Source organism: Drosophila pseudoobscura, chromosome X (genome assembly GCF_009870125.1).
Source record: "Drosophila pseudoobscura strain MV-25-SWS-2005 chromosome X, UCI_Dpse_MV25, whole genome shotgun sequence".
NCBI lineage: Eukaryota > Metazoa > Arthropoda > Insecta > Diptera > Drosophilidae > Drosophila > Drosophila pseudoobscura.
The window spans coordinates 12,091,103-12,110,350 of record NC_046683.1 but is presented as its reverse complement, the minus strand read 5'-3'; the positions used below and the strand labels follow the sequence as shown (position 1 = coordinate 12,110,350).

The window sequence follows — 19,248 nt, the reverse complement described above, 5'->3', positions numbered from 1 at the left end:
AATAATTCGTTTTTATATGCATATTCATATTCCATATTCAATATTTCGAATAATAGTATTTAACACTCAACGTTGAATTTAGCTAAATTTTCTTCTTTTTTTTTTCTTGAACAAATTTCGGTAGCAATTTCATTTAATTGTATGTATGTATGTATTGTATGTGTTGTGTGTGTGTGTGTGTATGTGTGTGTGTGCGTTGGCTATAATTCGTAAATTGATTTATATAAATTAATCAGCAAATATATAGATATCTAATTTGAGTTCCATCCATCGGCGGCTCCTCCAAATTTACTGCTTTTGTCCCCTTAATACGCGGCTTCCTTTTCCATTAAACCTTTGTGTATTGTGTGTGTGTGTGTGTGTGTGTATAAAATTAGACCGCAACGGTAATCCATGTATCCTTTGTGTGTGTGTGTTTGTGTTTTATATATACTATATTTGTTTTATAGATTGTTAAATATACAATATATTTATATTCAAATCAACGCGACAACAAATTGCTTTTCCTTCTCTTCACACTTTTCAATCTCCTCATTGTCTCCTTCGAGGAAGGGAGCCTTTACCTCCGTAGTTTTTCTTTTTTGTGTGGCTGTGGGTGTTTGTGTGGGGCGTGTATATATAGTAAAATGACTTTGTAGACGCGTTTCAAAGGATTGCGGACTATTTGTTAAATGTTACAGATATACACATACACATATAGCATATAGTAGTATGTGGGTGTGTTTGTGTGTGAATGAACATGGGTTCTATATATGTATTGTATGTATATGAGAAACTAGTGTTTTTTAGTTTCCTGTTTTCATTCTTTTGTATTTTGTATTTATACGCAGATCTTTTATTGATTTTTATTTTGTTTTGTTTTGTTTCTTCTTTTCGTTTATATAGTGTTTTTGTTTTTTGTGTTGCTTGTAGGCAAAGGCGAGTGGGAAAAATTACATACATCTAACAACAAATGCACCAACGTGTTTCATCCTTTCATCATATTCATATTCATATTCATCCGTATCATAGTCGTAAATCGTTAATCGTAAATAGTTATCGTTAACGTCAGTGTCCGACAACGGTTATCGTGTAACCGTGATCGTAACCGTAATCGTATAACTGTAACTGTAAGCGCAACCGTGTAGACGTACGTGTGTGTATCCAGATGTGGGTTCCAGATCTGTACAAATCTACAGGCTACTTTGAATCATTGTCAATCAACCCCCTACCGTCAGCTATTAAACACTGTCGTACTTAAACTTATACAATTATACATTTCATTGCATAATCGTAATCATGGGTGCCGTACATATGTATGTGCTGCACATGCATGTACATATGTATATGTATATATATGTATTTATATATATATATATATATATATATATATATATATATATCCCTATATATATATATATATATATATATATATATATATATATATATATATATATATATATATCCCTATATATATATATATATATATATATATATATATATCAAAAAACACATTATTCTTCAACATAACTAACTCGCTATAACTCTTGGCTCTCGTATATAAACATCAACATAAAACAAACAACATTCTAGCGCTTAACGAACGTTTCTAAGCATTTGCTTATCGATTTCTGCATCTGCCTTCCGCCTTTTGCCTCCTGCCAATGCTCTCTCTTGCCCTCTTGCTATTCATCTGCTCTCTGTTCTCTGCTTTATGCCATCATAATCAGATCTTAATATATAAGTGTGTGTGTGTGTATATATTATATTTCGCTTTGTTTCTCCTTATCCTTTCTCCAAACTTTGTTCTAACTAAAAACTATACACCTTTGTCCGCTTCAGTTAAACATCATCATCATCTATAATCCGTCCGTCCATGGGGCCTGTCGTCACTGTGCTGTCTGCTCTGCTCTGCTCTGCACTGCACTGCACTGCTCTGATCTGCTTTGCTTTGATTTGCTCTGCTCTGTTCTCTCCTTCTCGCTACACGATGCCAAATGCTTTGCTCTGATGTTCCTCCTCCACTTAAACATATGTACGTTCCACTAAGCGGCGTACATCTATCTACCATCCAAATACATTTTTTGGACAATTTTTTTTTGCTACATTAAGTTGGCTGCTGCGGCTGCGTCAATTTTGTTTGTTTTGTTCTTAAGTCAATCGTCAAGTGTAATGGTCGTCGTGTGTCCTGTTTTGTGTACTCGTCATTTGTTTTTGTTAATTATTTTGTGATGCATCATCATCAGTGCGGCGTTTTCTGTTGCGGTTGATTTGTTGTTGCTGTATTTGTTGTTCTCGAGACTGGTCGACAACGGACTCGAGGCGGCAGTGTCCATGTTGTTGTGGCTGTTGGTCATAGAGATTCCTTGGAAGGTACCCAAATAGTTGGTCCCGACTGAGACCAAATCATTGACTTCACTTTGCTATATATCTCCTCAATGGTGTCGCCTTGGACAACGCCTGAAAATTGATACTTCTGATACACTGATACTTCTTTCGAATGTTGCGCCCACTTACCCGTAAAGTATTCGCCAAACTCCTGCTCCATTTTAATCGCACGCTCATAAGTCTTCTTGGCCTGTTCTTCGGTCATGCGACGATTCATCTCCCTGAAAGGTTTCGAATGGATTTAGAATTATCAGCAGATCTATATAGATTCAATTGAGTTACTCACATCACAGAGTCCACCGATTTGGGTTTAATGAAAACGGCTACCGGATAGAGCTGGGCCACCTGCAGACGCTTGATGGCATTCCCCGACACGTCCAGGATGCAGTGTTTGCCCTTCTCTGCCACCTCGCGCACACTGGCCACCGAGGTGCCATACAGATTATCATTGTACTGGCCCGCCTCGATGAACAGGTGGTTCTGAATGTCGCGCTCCATTTGTTCACGTGAGGAGACAAAGTGATAGTCACGACCATCCACCTCATATTCGCGTTTGGGCCGCGTGGTGTCTGTAATCAGATCAGATCTTACTTTAGTTTGAGGGATTACAGGGGGGGAGGATCTCTGAACTTACGTGGCACACAAGATCCAAACTTCTCGGGATATTCAGATATTAGGTCATCGTTGATGCGATCCTTCAGGGGTCCCAGTATGATGACGGGACGCGTATAGTTGATGGACAAACGCTGCACGGCCTCGTACGACAGTACATTCTCCTCGGAGGCTGCAAAGCATGGCAAAACATTCGAATTAGGGGACGTTTTTTGCCGTGCACGTGTTGCTAAATCATCAACAAAGTGTTCTACATGAATTTTTTGGATTTGGGATTGGATCTGGGCATCAGTGGGGAAATGGGAATGGGAATCGGGTATAGTTTGGGCTTGGGCTTTGGGGGCGTTGGATTTTGGTTTGGGAATCTACAAATCAACAGAATTTACTTCTTTCTTTGTTTTTTTTTTTTAATGTTTTAATCGGGGAATACATACGAAAAGAGATGGGATAGATCGATAGATAGCTTGGGATAAAGAGTTAGATAGATAGATGGGTACAGAATAATGTCATATATTGGGGTTGTGCTCATTCTTGTCTCTACGGATTATCGGGGGGAGTAGAGGAGACAATGTCTTGTATAGTACAAATATCTCTAAACAGAATCTTATAAGCTGTCCACATTTACGACAGGAGTTCTTTAATCGTTTAATCTTTAATCTCAAAATCAATTAGCAAATCATAACAAATTTGAGTACAGTATTCGTTTCGCTGATTGGAAAATTTAATTTAAAAAACCCATACCTGTCAGTAATCCTTATAGAAATCTATTTCTCTTAGGGGTTTCGCTAATAGAATTCGAAATAATTAAGCAAAACTCTCGCTTCTAATAGTCCTATAACGTAGTCCCATCGGTTCATCCTAATCTCTACTTCTATCCTTCTATCTATTTCGAACTTTTGCGCCTAGACCTAACCGCACTTTGAGGTCATTTCCACGTACCTTTCTGCAGGTCAAACTAAGTTCGACTTGAAACTTTTTGTGTTCTATGCCACAACTAAATAGAATACCTTTTTTCGGACCTTACCCCCTTCAATATCCCTTCAACACTTTTGAATACCGTGTTCTTTGGATTTCCTTGTAACGTTATTTTAAGATATTAATTTCAAAAAAAATATATAGATCTGACTAATTATTTATGTACGCCTATCAAAACTTTTTCCGTTTTCCTGATACCTTTTTTTTATACACAAAATGTATGTCTTTTTGCGCCAATGCTTCAGTACTTTCATCACTCATGCACACGACATGTATGTTGCTGTTTTTTTTTAATTCTTAGGCTTCCTTTATTGGAGCATTCGTTTGTGCGTCTCAAGCATCAATGTACACAGATACTACATATGTACGTAAACCCACCATCGCCTATCATCTTTAGCTTTAGTTTTGGTTAAACAGTTTCCAATTAGCGAACATCTACTGTACAGCTAGCCGGGGATGGGGGCAAACTCAAGAAATTGAGCAAATGAAATGTTATACTACGTTAATGATGTACGTTTGATATTCAAATGAGGCATGGGTGGCAAGGGACAAAGGGCACGGGGCACGGGGCACGGGGCACTCCTAAACTGTGTGGCAGGGGGTGGGGTGGAAAGGGGCTTAAGAAAATATGCAGTATATATAGAATATTTACTATAGAAATCGAAATTAAAACCGGAAAATCTAAATGTAAATGCAATAATCGTGACAAATGCAAAAAATGTTTACTTCAACACACTGATGTACGGATATATGTATATATAATGAACATACATACGTTATACATTCTATTTATAGTTACGATATGGGGAAGGGCGATCGATCTACGGGGGAAATCAACTACGTTCGAGTATTGTATGGGGGAAGGACACACACTTGATGTATGATTACATTTACACAAGTTACATACTACATACACACTACATGACATCATGATGTTTACATACATGGCACACACAAATGCATACTTACGACACAAACATAATGTGTGTGTGTGTGTGTTTGTGGAGTGTGTGTATTTATTTTTGGGTGTGTTTTTTGGTTTTTTGATGTATAAAATATAATAAATATCTGATAATTATCTGATCTGAGGATTAGCTTAGGTGAGAGTTTCCTCTCGGGGGATGTTTCGTTCTCGAAGGGAAAAACACACAATTGAACCCCCGTTTCGTGGGGTTTTACCATGAGATAGTTTAACGAATTGGAAGGTACGGGGAGTGTTTTTTTTTCATTTACTCACTGTGTTGGTTCACACGCGGTTCTGTTCTGTTGAGGCTCGTTTCGCCGATGGACTTACGATTTTCTTTTTTGCAAAATATACAAGGACTAGAACGGGCTAGGATCCGCCCCCTCTTGAGAGAAGACATTTGCAAAAATAAGACTTGTTTTGCTCACACAATGCATACAATTCGTTTATTTCAGATTTAGATATCAGTTTTCAGGAGCTAAGGCTCTCTCCCCCACCCCACCCACACGGAGAATACATTTGAGAGTTCGAGGTAGGGGCACATATCGTATCGGAAAGAGCTTTTGTTGTTTGTAGAAGAGTACTATGTTCTATTCGGTTCCTGGAGGTTCTTGGGGCGGGGCTCATCAAATCAAAAACCAAAATGATCGTTGTTCGGTGAGGAGAACATCATGCAACACGAGACACGAGCAACAATACTGATGTAAAGGTGATGTGGGGATCAAAATCAAAGCAACGTCTACTGCGGCAGAACACAAACAGAATGCAGAAAACGCCAAAAAGTTACTACTCAAGTGTGCTTTCAATTCATTCAATTGATTTGCTTTTGATTGGTCGGGCAGGGCAACGATACAAGGTGTGTGCTCAAGGGTGTGGCTGTGGCTATGGGTGTGGGTGTGGGTGTGTTTGGAGTGTTTGGAGTGTTCCAGGGGTGAAGGATCACATAACTAATTTGCTACGAACTGAACGCGTCATTCGATGCTATGGAATTATTCAACACTGGACAAAATTCTAAAAAAAAAAACAATATAAAACTATGAGGACTGTTCTTTCAAGTTCTAGGAAAAGATAAAGAAAAAAAGAGATTCCTATTCCAGGACTAAAACGAATTGAGGAACATGAGCTCTCAGAAAGTGGGGAGAACGTAAGCATAAGCAGGGAGTTCTACAGATGATCTATAAGGAAAGAGTAGTAAGTAGTAAGTACTGCTGCTCTTCAATTTTGTATAGCAAACCCGCCAAACACTTTGGATTCCAAATATTTAAGACCCCATTTGAAAATGTTATCCTATGAAAATCTGGCAGACTCTAGAAATGTTCTTCTCTAAGTGTTATACGATGGAGATGGGTATATTAAGTGGACAAAGAGACAGAGAGACGGAAAGACAGAGAGAGAGAGAGAGAGCAAGAGGAAGAGCGAGAGCGAGAGAGTAAGACAGCATGAGAGTGAGAGACAAAGCAAGAGATAGGCAAAACTCAAAGAAGGAACGAAAAAAAAAGAAGAACAAAAACATAACCAGAAGAATAGGAATATAGTAGATCTTGCAAAAATTTTGGATTTCTTTGTATTCGGAACTAAAAAAAAAATTATATATATATTTCAATTTCATTCTTTTTCTTTTTTTTTTTTTGGTTTTACAGAAATAAAAAAAAAATTGTTTACTAGTTTTTTTTTTAAAGTTTGTTATTGTTTAAAAAAAAAAAATTATATATTTGTTGGTTTTTCTTTTTTTTAATATAGTAGTATATATTTTGCTGTTGGTTTTGGTTGATTTTGTTTTTTGGTTGTTTTTGGTTTTTGTTTTTTGTTTTTTTTTCAGTTGCTCGACTTACGATAGTCAGCATCGCTATTCTCCAAGTAGATCAGAGTTATCTGCTCCATATCGGGTAACTCCACTCTGTAGATAATCTCGCCTGACGTTTCGTTCGTATTTGTGATGTACGATGTACGAGAGGGGTTGGTTGATACACAGATATACAGAAGAATTTAGTAGTAGTCGAATTTTTGTTGTTGATTGCAGTATTATCGATCGAAGGAGCGAGGATCGAGGAGCGAGGATCGGAGCGGAGCGCATGGTGGTATACAAATATATGTGTATATATATATATATTTATATATGAGTTGTCATTTTGGATTGTTGATTGGTTTAGTTTGTTGTTTGTTTGTTGGTTGATTGGTTGGTTGGTTGGTAGATTGGTTGGTTGTTCATTTGTTGTAGAGATCAATATATATTTAGAAGATATATAGATATATGTATGGTGTATGTTTTAGATCAGTAGGAATTTTCGTGAATTCAAAAACAAAGATTGTAACGAAATCAAATATTGTTTGGTTGTTGGTTTTGTTTGTTGTTCCAGATAGATCATATATATATATTATATATATATAAATATATATATAGATAGAGATATAGACGGATTCAGATATAGCGAGCGAGAGAGAGACAGAGTAGGACACGTGAAACGAACGTTTAGATTCGATGACGCACACACCACAGTAGCAACAGTAGTAGATATAGTAGTAGTAGTAATAGTAGTAGTAGTAGTAGATTGATTCGTAGACGAAACAGTTGTTTTGAGGATAGTAGTAGAAATAGTAGTAGTAGTAGAAGTAGAAGTAGAAGTAGTAGTAGTTGCAGTAGTGGGAAACACAAGAAGTAGTTCAGAAGTAGTTTCGCACAGACACAGGGGTTTGGTTGATTGGTTGGTTGGTTGTTTGGTTAAAAGAAGTATCAAAAAGAAAAAGAAGAACAAAAATACCAAAGATTAACAACAAATCGAATCGATTATATGTAGTATTTTCAAGTCTTTTACTGTCTGAGTGCGTGAGTAGTGCGTGGATTTTGGTGTCTGGCTTGTCTGATTTTATAGTAAATGTTTCTCTTTTTTTTTTTGTTTATTGTTGACGAGAAGAGATGTGTTTTGCGTATTCAAATGTGGTATAAGTAAAATGTTGAGGAGAGAGAGAGTAAGCGAGAGATTGTAGAGATCGAGATCTGACTGTAACACGAAAAAAAAACAAACTTGCAAATCGAAAAAACAACGTGAACACCTTCTGGATCTTCTTCATCGGTGGTTTGTCGTTTGGAGATGTTGTATGTGTGTATGCGTACATAGATATAGATCGTAATCGTAATCATTAGCATAATTCATCATTCCGATCAATATTCTAGATGATTTTCTATGCTCAGTATTTATGTAGACACACAGACATACGCTAGAGGCGTACATTCACATACAGATACGATACATACGGATGTTGTATTCCATTCAAGCTATACATATTGTATACATATATGGTGTGGTATATGTATATGTATGTTCGGTATGTATGTATGTATGTACATTTTAATGAATCGATTAATTTATTTAGAGTTATCTATCATCCATACATCAAGTCAAGTCGAGTCGATCGTGTGGAAACATTGAAGCACGACGTTGATAAACATACGGATACATAACACGATAAATAACAACGTATATCGAAATGTTGATGCGATAGATTATTAGCATTTGGTATCGTTTATCGGTATGTTTAGATGTCCGAATGGATGTATGTGTATGCTCAAAATCAAACAGATACGAATCGGAAAAACCCAAAAATGTGTGTTTGTCAAGCCCTGCATGTATCTGGTATGAAAATAGTGCCTTAATAACGATGTCCTTCGTGATGTACATTTTGTATACGTCTACGATTGCTACTGCACATTCCGAAGAGGTAGATTAATACCTAATGATGTATGTACATCAAAATATCTTTAAAGTTTCATCAATGCTCATCAGCACCAGCAAAATGTAACTGATTTGGCCGTGCACCTGACGAAACACTGACGATGTACATCGCAATTAAGGAACTATAGCCATAAAGGGTTTGTTGTTGTCCCAAAAATATGTTATATGTATGTATAATATACAGGTGTACATATACACAGAAAACATTTAAGAATAATATAGTACGAAGATGTATAATGTACGTAATGTATGTCACAAATAAACACGGAACACAAAACGGTATTCAGATGTAAAGATGAAGGATGGCGTGGATGAGGGGATATTTATAATGGGGAAAATGTAATGTACCAATTAATATGTAGACATGGTGATGTACAGATGACTGTATGTGTTATGTATGTGTGTGTGTGTGAAGTAAAAACGAAAGACCTTTAGCAAAAACTAATACGTACTAATATGTATGTATGATGTATGCATGTACGTAATATGCACGTGTGTAGATGTGTATGTAGATATACGCAGATATATAGGTTCTACATGTGTACGAGAGTATGTAGAGTAGATGTCAAATGTAAAATTGATGTTATTTTCATGTATGTATCTATGTACGAGTAGATGTACATGTATATGTATATTGTATGTTCATGTGGATATTCTCAGATTTATATAGTAGTATATGAATGTAATTATATGTATATAGCAGCAGATATAAGTAGTATTTGTAGTATATATGTATATATTCTTCTATCGAGTACATACCTCCTTCAGCATTGGCATCGTCTTGTGTGTAGCAAAGCATAAAAGCTAGAAAAATGAAGAGAAAAAACAGAGGAGAAACCAAAAAGAGAGGAGAAACAGAGTGAGAGAGTTAGAGTTAGAGAGAGAGAGAGAGAGAAAAAAGAGAATGTTTTGGTCAGATTAAAACAGAAGTGGCAGTGGAGATCGTTTCATTTCGATACGATACGATTATTAATAATTATAGTATATTGTATATCTTTTATTTTTTTAAGTTTTGTTGTTGGTTTTAAATGATTGTACCCCGAATGGTTCTAGTTGCACTTGATGTAGATGTACACTTGATGTACTACGAATAGGGAAGGAAAATGACCATCTGGGGACACACGACATAGGAGTATCCATCCCGCCTCTAAATGGTTCTCCTTGCATTGATACACATGCATATGTGGTGCTGCTGGAGAAGAACTATCTAGACTTCTGGAAGAATCATTTCTTCACAATGGAAAACCCAAGATGGTTTTGATCATCATTCGGGGGGTTCAGCGGAATACATATGGAAGAATGGAATGGAAGAACCCATCCATCCATTGATGGTTCTCTGATGAACTCTGATGAACATGTGATGTGCTGTTTAAAGAACCATTGCGGATCCCTAAGGTTCGTCTTCTATTGTTTTTTACGGTATTGATATTGTATAGAACGCGATGAGAGGTTCGATTGAGGGTCGCGTTGTAGCCGAAGCATTGGTGTACGAGAAAATTTATGAAGGCGGCCGGAACATTGATTGGGAGTGGGAACACACACAGAGTAGGGTGTATAAGTACGAGTAGTGTAGAGAGAACAGCAAAAAGTAGTACGTTTCAGAGTGTTTAGGCAGCAGGAGAGAGAAAGCATTTTAAATTAACCGAAAATGTTCGTTTTGATGATGTTTTTTCGCCAAATGATTCATACATATATCTGATAGGATAGGATGTACAATGTAATGTGTAATATGTGTGGGTGTATGTGTGTGAGTGCAACTCTGCCGCTGAAGGACACACTCTTTGGGGGTTCAGAATTACAGAGTAGCTTAGCGCCCAAAGACTAATACTTATAAGTAGATGTACAAATCGATGTTCCATGATCTCCCATGATAGTACTTGAACAAAACTATCTAACGGTTAATATATAGCCCATAGCTTATTCCATACAAAGTGCAGATGTGTGTGTGTGTGTTTTTGTGTTTGTGTTTACCAACACTAGACCGATTGAGAGTGGGACAGGGAGAAGAACCGAAAGACCCTTTAGTTTTTGTACATGATACGAGTATTCTGGTGCTAACAGATAAATATATTCATGTGGCATGTTGTTAGTATCCGCTATCCAAGCGAAGGATCTGGATGCGTTTATGTTTGGAGGCACTTACGTTGCGGTTCGTTCGCCTGATTGTTGTTGACACTATTTATGTCTATCTCGCTGGTGCTGCTCACAACTCCATTGACTGCCCACAGATCGTGGTAGTTTCAGTAGGGATTCGGCAGGGGTTTGTTCGGTTCACGGATAACAATGTGTGTGTAAAGGTAAACGTGTGCGTGTGTGTGTGTGTGTGTGGTGTTGGTCCATCATCGATCGGTTGTTCATCCAAGGACGGGCCACAGGGATGGTATGTAGATTTGTAGATTGTATGAGCAGTGTACACATTGGACATCGTCACATCACAGTTTTTGAATGGTTTGGTACCGGTTCGGAACGGGTGTAAAAACATGTAAAAATAATATGAAAATAAACAGAAACATAAACATAAATGATGTAAAATGATTAACGAAACACATTCATGGAACAACAGAACGTTAACCGAAGGGAAACAATATTTAAATTTAAAAATAAATACAAAATAAGGATAGAATATGGTATACTATGATATGGAATACTTTAGCCAACAAAAAATATTTACATACAAAAAATTTAACAATAATTTTACATCCACAAAGGCTGACATTTTTGTGGCTAAAATAGAAAAACGAAGAAACGGAGGAAACCGGAATAATCACGAAAAAATATATAAAAAAAATATTAGAATATAAAGCACTTTAGCCCCAAAAAAATGGGTTTTTTTGGGGCTACAGTGTTCCAGAAAAAACTGAGAATTGTGCATGTTTTCTTTGCTTTTTTTGGCGGTGCTTTCACAGAAGATTCTGCACGCCCAACAAGTACAACAAAAATACTCTTCTCCAGACACACACACACAGAAACACGCACATACCTTACAACCACGCATACAGACAAGCCCACAGAAGCACACATACAAAGGCACACACTCAATGTTTCAATAGAGAGAGAGAGAGAGAGAGAGAGAGAGGGTGGCAGAGTGAGAGAGAGAGATAGACTAGGAGACAGAGCGACAGAGTAAAAGAGAGAGGGATCTTGTTAAGCCTTAATTTTAAACAACAATTAACTAGTAAAACGATATCCTTCTTCGATTGAGTTTAGTTATAGACTACGCGAGTAGCAGAGTATCTTCTCCGAGTATTTACTGCAGTGTCGTCTCCGGAGATTAACGGGCGAGAGATAGAGAGAGACAGACAGAGAGACGGATGGAGGAAGATGAGAGACAGACGGGCATAGCTGACTGTCCGGCTGTCTGGCTGTTGGCTGGCTTCCCCTTTTGGTTGGTTGGTTTGTTCCCCGGTTCGATTGTCTACTTACGCTCTTGGTCGCTGCCATCTTCATTCTTTTCATCGCGACTCTTCATAAACGGAAATTTGCGCGAGAATGTGAAATTCTTTTTCTTTCGATCCAATGTCGATTGCTGCAAAAGAACCAAGAATAATACGTGCTTTAGTTAGGGATCTTTAAATGGATGGGCAGTGCGTTACAAGAACTCTACGTTTTACTATCGAAATTGGTAGGGGCCCACCGAATGTGCTTTTCGAATACCATTCGAGATATTCGAGACTATTCAAGACTATTCGAATCGATTCTCGATTCTATTCTCTTCATGCAACAATCATCTTGGATCATTCGAATATCTACCATAATTTCACTTTAGACAGTTTTTAAGATGCGATTTCAGCAAATCGTTGAATAGACAACCCATAAATTGTGGATTTTGGTTAGAAGACACCTAAATGTGATAGGTAGAGACCTTTAACCTGCTCGCTCTCATCTACGAGTACAATTTTGGCATAGAAGCTATCAGGAAACATATTTTTTCCATTCAATTAAAATCATAGAAATATCTGAAGTGTAGATCCATCCTTCTCTGGGATTTATAGCCTCTTAACCAGTCCTCCAGAGCTCTGATTTGTACGATTCTCAGCTACTACTTTCAAACTATAGTTTTGCAACGCACTGTCGTCCCTTGGATGGTTTTTGTTTGTTGTTCCTCACCTTGTCTAGATTATTATTGGCCGCCGCATGTCCCTGGAACTTGACGCTACGATCCCGTGCCCGCATTTTGCGCTCCCAGCGCCTCTTCGATGGCACAATACCGATTTGCTCGTCCTCGTTGTCGCCCAAGACACGTCGCGCCTGCCACCACTCATCGTCGGAGGCGTTCGTCACGTGCAAGATGTCGCCATGCTTGAAGGGCAGTCCCCGCGACGGCAGTCCATCGTCTCGATTCGGATCGTAATCGAACAGGGCCCGAACATATAGCGAACGCTTCTGTGTGGTCCGCAGCAAGGTTCCAGAGCCCCCAGCCCCGAGGGCGGCCTGCTGTTTCAGCTCCTGAATGCGAGCCTCAAAACGATTATATTCCTCGGGTCGGTACTGTGCCACCAAGGTGACAACGCCGCCAGATGTCTGCCACAGCGAAAAGAGAGAGAGAGATAGAGATCGAATTTAGAAGCATTTCGTGGTGGGGAGTGCACCGGAGGAACTCACTTTAAGCGCCTGAGCGGCCTCCTCGTGCGTGGCATGCGTCAGATTGGCATTGTTAACGCTGAGCAGCTGATCGCCGCGCTTCAGCTCAGAGCCCAGATCCGCTGGTCCGCCGGCCAGTATAAACGACACATAGATCCCTTGGCCATCCTCGCCGCCAACAATGTTGAAGCCGAGTCCCTGTGGGCCCTTCTGTATGGTGATGGTGCGCGGTTCTCTGTGGAGTAGGAAAACAAAGCAAATCAAAGATTAAAATCGTATTAGGGGGGAGCCGAAGGGTAGGGGTTGGCTCACCTGGTTATATCCTCGGTGCTGACGGCGCGCGGTGTGCCAGGCGGGACAGCGGCCAGGACATTCGTGGATGCATATCTCGAGCCGGGCTCTAAGATGGGATTGGATTGGTTTTGGGATTGATTTTCGATTATCGGTTGATGCCACACAAAGTTTTCGAGGAATGAGAATTAATTATTAAACAAATGAGACAGAGATTGAGAGACAGAGACAGAGACAAGAGACAAGAGATACAGATAGAAAGAGTAAGATATAGAGAGAGAGAGAGAGAGTAAGAGAGAAAGTTAAAGGTTATTTAAAGCTTTTCGAGAGAGAGAGAGAGAGAAATGAGACATCTGGCGGGGGGCAAAAGTTGTATCCCCAAAAAAAGGAGATATATATTTCTTGGGGTTAGAAGAGAGACAGAGACAGACAGAGAAAGACTTAACAAAAGCACAAAAGAAAAGGAACACGCAACGAAGAGCAGAAGGATAAGACAGAGAGAGAGAGAGAGACGGGGAGTAAGAAAGGCAAACAAAAACACAGAGAGACAGAGAGAGAGAGTGAGAGAGAAAAAGGGGAAATATAGAGAAACAGAGAAGAAAAAAGAAACAAAACGGGACACAACACAAAAAAAAAGAAAGAACAAAAAAAAACACAAGTTTTCTTTTATAAATATATGTATATTCCCCCAGACCATCCCCCCTCTCCACACGCATACACACAGACACCCGCGCACACAACCACCCACACGCATACACACATCCAAACACAGGCAGACGCGCACACACACACACACAAACAGCAAAAGAAATGCAACAAATAGAGAGATCGATTGATCCGATAGATCAAGAGAACACACAACTCTAGCGATTAATTATCGATTGGCATAAAATATCAACAGCACACGCGCGGGCACTAAAAGGGTGAGGGGAGAGGCAAGCCTTAGGTGGGTGGGGGGGGAGCAGCTTTCTGAAGGACTGAAGGTGTACACTACAAGGGGCGGGGGTGTGGCTGGGTGGCTAGGTGGCTTGGGGGGGGGCTAGGGGTGGATGGACAGCAGCAGCATAGCGCTGGGTTTCCAAGAACAACAACACGAAATCGTTCCGCAAGTAGCAGCAATACGGGCGGGTGGCGGGGCAAGGGGCTACAGGCTGGATAATACGTGGTGTAAATGGATGGATAGAAGATGATTGATCCGACAGGAGAGAAATTGGAAAAGGAAGTTGGATAGATGAATAGCTGAATGAACGATTGCAGCACCTCCCCTCCTACCACTCTCTGGTGGAAGGGAAGGCTTAGCTTCGCTTATGTGGGGGGGAAATAATAAAAAGTGAGCTGGTGGGTGGTGGGGTGGTGGTGGGGGGAATGGGTTACAAATAAAATAAATAAATCGCTTACGGCGCGGCAGGGGCGGTGGTGATTGGGAACGTATTGTTGTGGTGGATTGTTCAGCATTGTTTACAAGCATTGGCATAGCGCTCTTATAGAAGGAGGAGGCAGATGCAGATGCAGATGCAGAAGCGTTTATTGCTGCAACTGCAACTGATGTCTGGCTGCCACTGCCACTGCCACTGACACTGCTGCTGTTGACGGTATTATTATTATTATTATTATTGTTGTTGTTGTGACTGTGACTGTGGCTGTGGCTATTGGCATTGCCCAAGCTGCTTAAAATGCTACTGTTGTTGCTTGTGTTGTTGGTTGTAGTGTGGTTGCTGTTGCTGTTGTTGATTGTGGTTGCAATGACTGATGCTGTGGCTGTGGCTGTGGCTGATGCTGGGACATTTACTGATGCTGGTGGGACTGATGATGGTAGTGATGCTGCTGCTGCTGATGCTGCTGCTGCTGCTGTTGATGAATCAACAACCGTTTGTCCAACACTTGTAAGCGCACCTGTCGACTGAGAGTTCACTTGCTGTTGTTCCTTCACTTGGCTTTGGCTTTGGCTCGTCGCCAGCTGGGATTGTGACTGTGATAGCTGCTGTTGCTGCAGCCCTGCTCCTCCTGCTCCTGCTGATACTCCCGCTGTGGATCCTGTTCCTGCTGCTACACCCGCTGTGGATCCTCCAGACTGTGAGGCACTGCTGGTCAAATGCTGCGTCTTGCCCACAATCAACGTCACTTTGTCCGTAATGGACTTCAATGTGGCCACCGCCAGCTCGTGCGTTACATTCTCCAGGTTCTTTTCGCTCTAAAAAAGGGAGAGACATTAGTTTATTTCGAATAGGGATATACGACAAATGTACGTTACCCCATTAGTGCGCACTGCTATAAGCTTATCGCCGATGGAGAGCCGACCATCCACACCGGCCGCTCCGCCGTCCATTAGCTTTGTCACATAGATGCCATTGTCGCCGGGTATGTGCTGATTGCCAATGCCCCCGGCTATGGAGAAGCCCAGACCCTTGCCGCCCTTGACCAGATCGATTTCAATCACCTTTGAGCCACCGCCCGCTGAACCACTGTCACGGGCATCGCCAGCGGTGGCGGCGGCGGTGCCTCCTGCTGCTGGCGAGGTGGCCGCTGTGGCCGTGGCCGTTCCCCGTTTTCGTTTCACATGCAATTTGACCGCATTGCCAGCCTTTTTGAGCGCCTCCACGGCCGAGGCGTGCGGCACATCCACCACAGAGACATCGTTCACAGAGACAATGATGTCGTTGATGCTCAAGCGACCATCGGCGGCGGCTGCACCGCCGGATATCAGTTTTGTGATGTAAATCGATGTGTCCGTGCCAATGTGCGGATTGTCTGTGCCGCCGGCAATCGAGAAGCCCAGACCAGAGTTTCCGCGCTCCAATTGTATGTCCTCGTACAGCCAGCTATCGTCGCCATTCACCTATAACAATTGCCATTCGCCCCGAGGAAGAGAAAGAAAGAGACAGAGATTAGGTTTACATTTCAACAGGTTTACGGGTGTTTTACAGAGAAGGAAGGACAAATGCTGCATGGATTATGTAATCATTCCAAGTGGACCAAAAATAATCACAAAACTCTCGAAAACGTATGCAAAAATATACAATAGAATTATAGAATTTTTTGTATATAAATTTTAAGAAACAATTTGAAGGTTTTGAAGTTCGTATAGCTATAATTTAGCCACGAGACTTGGCGAGACTTTTACGATAGTTTTTACAAGATAACATTCGTAATCGTTTAGCGATAGTTTAACGATACTTTAATCATGGCTTGGGTTTTTGCTAGCCAAAGGCTCGTTTCTGAGTCGTTTTTAGGGTCGCTCGCGGATATTTCCCACTTCCGAAGATTTTACGATACGTTTTCGAGTTTTTTTTTGTTGATCCACTTGGTATACCGATTATATCGACCACCTTTTTGCGATGTATGTTTATCTTCCATATCTTAATGGATTTTCGAAACATTTTGTGACAAAAAGGGGTCGATTATATATGTAGATGTGTGAGTGTTTGTGTTAGTGTAAGTATTGATGTGTGTGTGTGTGAGTGAACAATAAATGAATTACAAATATACACATATATTCCTGGTATGAGACTATGCCAAAAACGCCCTCAAGCCCTTGGAGAAGGTGATGCAAAAGTGTGGTCGTAAATCTCTCTATCTCTCACACACACACACACACTTTGCTTGCAACACCTTCGCTTGGGGCACCCATGGCAGGTGTTAGGCTATGGGTTAGGCAATAAAATACGAATACGAATACGAATACGAGTACACAAAAATCACAACAAACATGGACAACAAACAAGAGACCACAAACAGAGAATAAAAAAATGCGAATGCGAATGCGAGAATGCGTATGCGTGAGATGGGGGGGGGGGGGCCACTGGGGCTCCCCCCTTCCATCACAGTTCCTTCCAAATCATTCCTTACCTTTGCCGAAGACGCCTTGTGCAGCTGTTGTTGGTTTTTGTTTGGTTTGCAAAGAGTGTTGCAAGGAGAAAAAGGAGAAGAATTGATTTTTTAGTGCATTTTGCATATGACTTTATATTCCCCCAGATCCCCCTTAGACCTTAGACCCCCTTCTCCCATTCCTGCCACACACAAGCCCAAAAAAAGGTACAAAAACAGCATAAAACCATACATGTCGTGTACATGACTGACAAGGGTTTAATTTCTGTTGCTGGACTGCTATCAAAAGTCCACAAAAAAAAAAAACCGTGTCAATGTCTTATTGCATCTCTCTCTCTGATATTCATCCGTTGCACATTAACATTTGCGTGTGTGTGTGTTATGGGCTGTGTTGTGTTTCTCAATTAACAGGCATACCCCAAAATGGCAACAACATCTTGCCACACATTTCTAAGATGCGAGGAGGGGGGGAGGGGGTTAGCAGGCGGCGGCTGATGCCTGGTTATGGCATCGTTAAATGAGTTCAATTGATTAGCAGCCAAGTGTAAATGAATTCATCAACCGCATTAACCCCAAAAACAGAAAGAGAGAATGTGAGAGGGAGAGAGAGAGAGAGAGAAAACAGCGGCCGAAACAGCGTAAGTGCAGTGCAAAAGTGGGAGTAGCTCCTCTCTCTCTCTCTCTGTCACCCTCTCTCTCTTATTAGTTCCTAAATATACATATTGCTCCAATTAACCCACTGAGACCTGGGTCAAGTCGAGTATTCTTTGCCTAGGAAAGCCTCAGCTAGCAAATGTTCCCATGGAAATGCATTTGCAAACTGGAGAGTGGAGTGAAGAGTGTACAGGCCTTATATGCGAACCAAAATGCAGTTCAAATGATTTGGCAATAGTTAAGCGAAGCTTTTTACGATCGTTTTATTGGTTTTTTAAGGAATCTACACCTATTCGATGATTCAACAGATCTTTTGCTCTTTTCGAATCAATCTACTGCTTTCATTCCGCTACTGCTTCTTAAGGGGCACTCCTTGCACTGCTTTACATTTGCGAAAGCTACTGCTTTGAAGCTCAAGAATCGAGAGGAACAAGCGAATGCTGTAAAAAAGAATTCTCGACAAAATACATGTCGTGTGCATGATGCGACACACCGCTGCTCAACTCGAGTTTCGCTGGTTTAGGTTCATTTTTAAGGTGTTTTTTTTTTACAGAAACCCCGATGATCGGAAACGATTTCGCAGATATTTGAACAGCTAAAACGATGTGTAATTTCAAGCAGCAAATTTTCAAAGAAGAACCCAAAACCTTTTTCTTAGAGTCCCGAGCCCCAGTCTCCGATATTCGTGTCGTGTCTTTTGTTCCACTTCCGTTCGACAGTTTTTTAAAAAAGAGTAAATTATAAATAGGTAAAAATTACATCATAAAGTTAACAATCGGAGCCTCTATTAAGTGAGGGAGAGGGAGAGAGAGAGAGGGAGACCGCGAGGGGGTGGAGGAGAACCCTAACACATACCGAAACGAAAAGAAACGAAACCAAACCAAAGAAAAGCCCCAAGAAGAAAAAAAAAACACGCAGCAAGCATTAACGAGGCCAAAACAAGGTGGCGGCGGCATGGCAGAGGCAGTGACAGAGGCAGGGCACATGCCAAGAGACGGTGAGAGAGGGAGAGCGTGGTCGAAGCTTTAGATACCCTTTACATATCTGACAGATATGCCCCCTTGCCTTTCGATCGGGCATCCATTTGCAGATGCATACGGAAAACAAACAATGCCCGCCCTTCGAAAGGGTATCACAGAAGCACCTGCACACCCTTGAAAATTATAGGCAACTGGCTGGCACTAGGCGCTAGGCACCAGCAGAAAGTAGTCGTCATAGAATCATATCGCCAGCAGTCGCAGCTATATC

General features: G+C 40.7%; 1 protein-coding gene across 40 annotated transcripts in view; it reads right to left on the bottom strand.

Annotated features, from left to right (window-relative positions):
* Positions 1 to 1,725: 1,725 nt before the first annotated feature.
* Positions 1,726 to 19,248, bottom strand: part of dlg1 (discs large 1) — a 47,026-nt gene continuing 29,503 nt past the window's right edge. For 15 of the 40 annotated variants that reach the window (XM_033385304.1, XM_033385306.1, XM_033385301.1 and 12 more), the window contains 14 exons: positions 17,368 to 17,391; positions 15,773 to 16,357; positions 14,920 to 15,712; positions 13,543 to 13,630; positions 13,252 to 13,465; positions 12,757 to 13,170; positions 12,073 to 12,175; positions 10,793 to 10,867; positions 9,409 to 9,453; positions 6,751 to 6,831; positions 3,002 to 3,151; positions 2,654 to 2,936; positions 2,497 to 2,588; positions 1,726 to 2,439 (listed from right to left, as the gene is read on the bottom strand). In XM_033385304.1, the coding sequence (XP_033241195.1) occupies positions 2,333 to 2,439; positions 2,497 to 2,588; positions 2,654 to 2,936; positions 3,002 to 3,151; positions 6,751 to 6,831; positions 9,409 to 9,453; positions 10,793 to 10,867; positions 12,073 to 12,175; positions 12,757 to 13,170; positions 13,252 to 13,465; positions 13,543 to 13,630; positions 14,920 to 15,712; positions 15,773 to 16,357; positions 17,368 to 17,391 (3,054 nt within the window). In that variant the 3' untranslated portion in view covers positions 1,726 to 2,332. The remainder of the gene's footprint in view (positions 2,440 to 2,496; positions 2,589 to 2,653; positions 2,937 to 3,001; positions 3,152 to 6,750; positions 6,832 to 9,408; positions 9,454 to 10,792; positions 10,868 to 12,072; positions 12,176 to 12,756; positions 13,171 to 13,251; positions 13,466 to 13,542; positions 13,631 to 14,919; positions 15,713 to 15,772; positions 16,358 to 17,367; positions 17,392 to 19,248) is intronic. The other 25 variants (XM_033385307.1, XM_033385310.1, XM_033385289.1 and 22 more) reach the window with 15 other exon arrangements.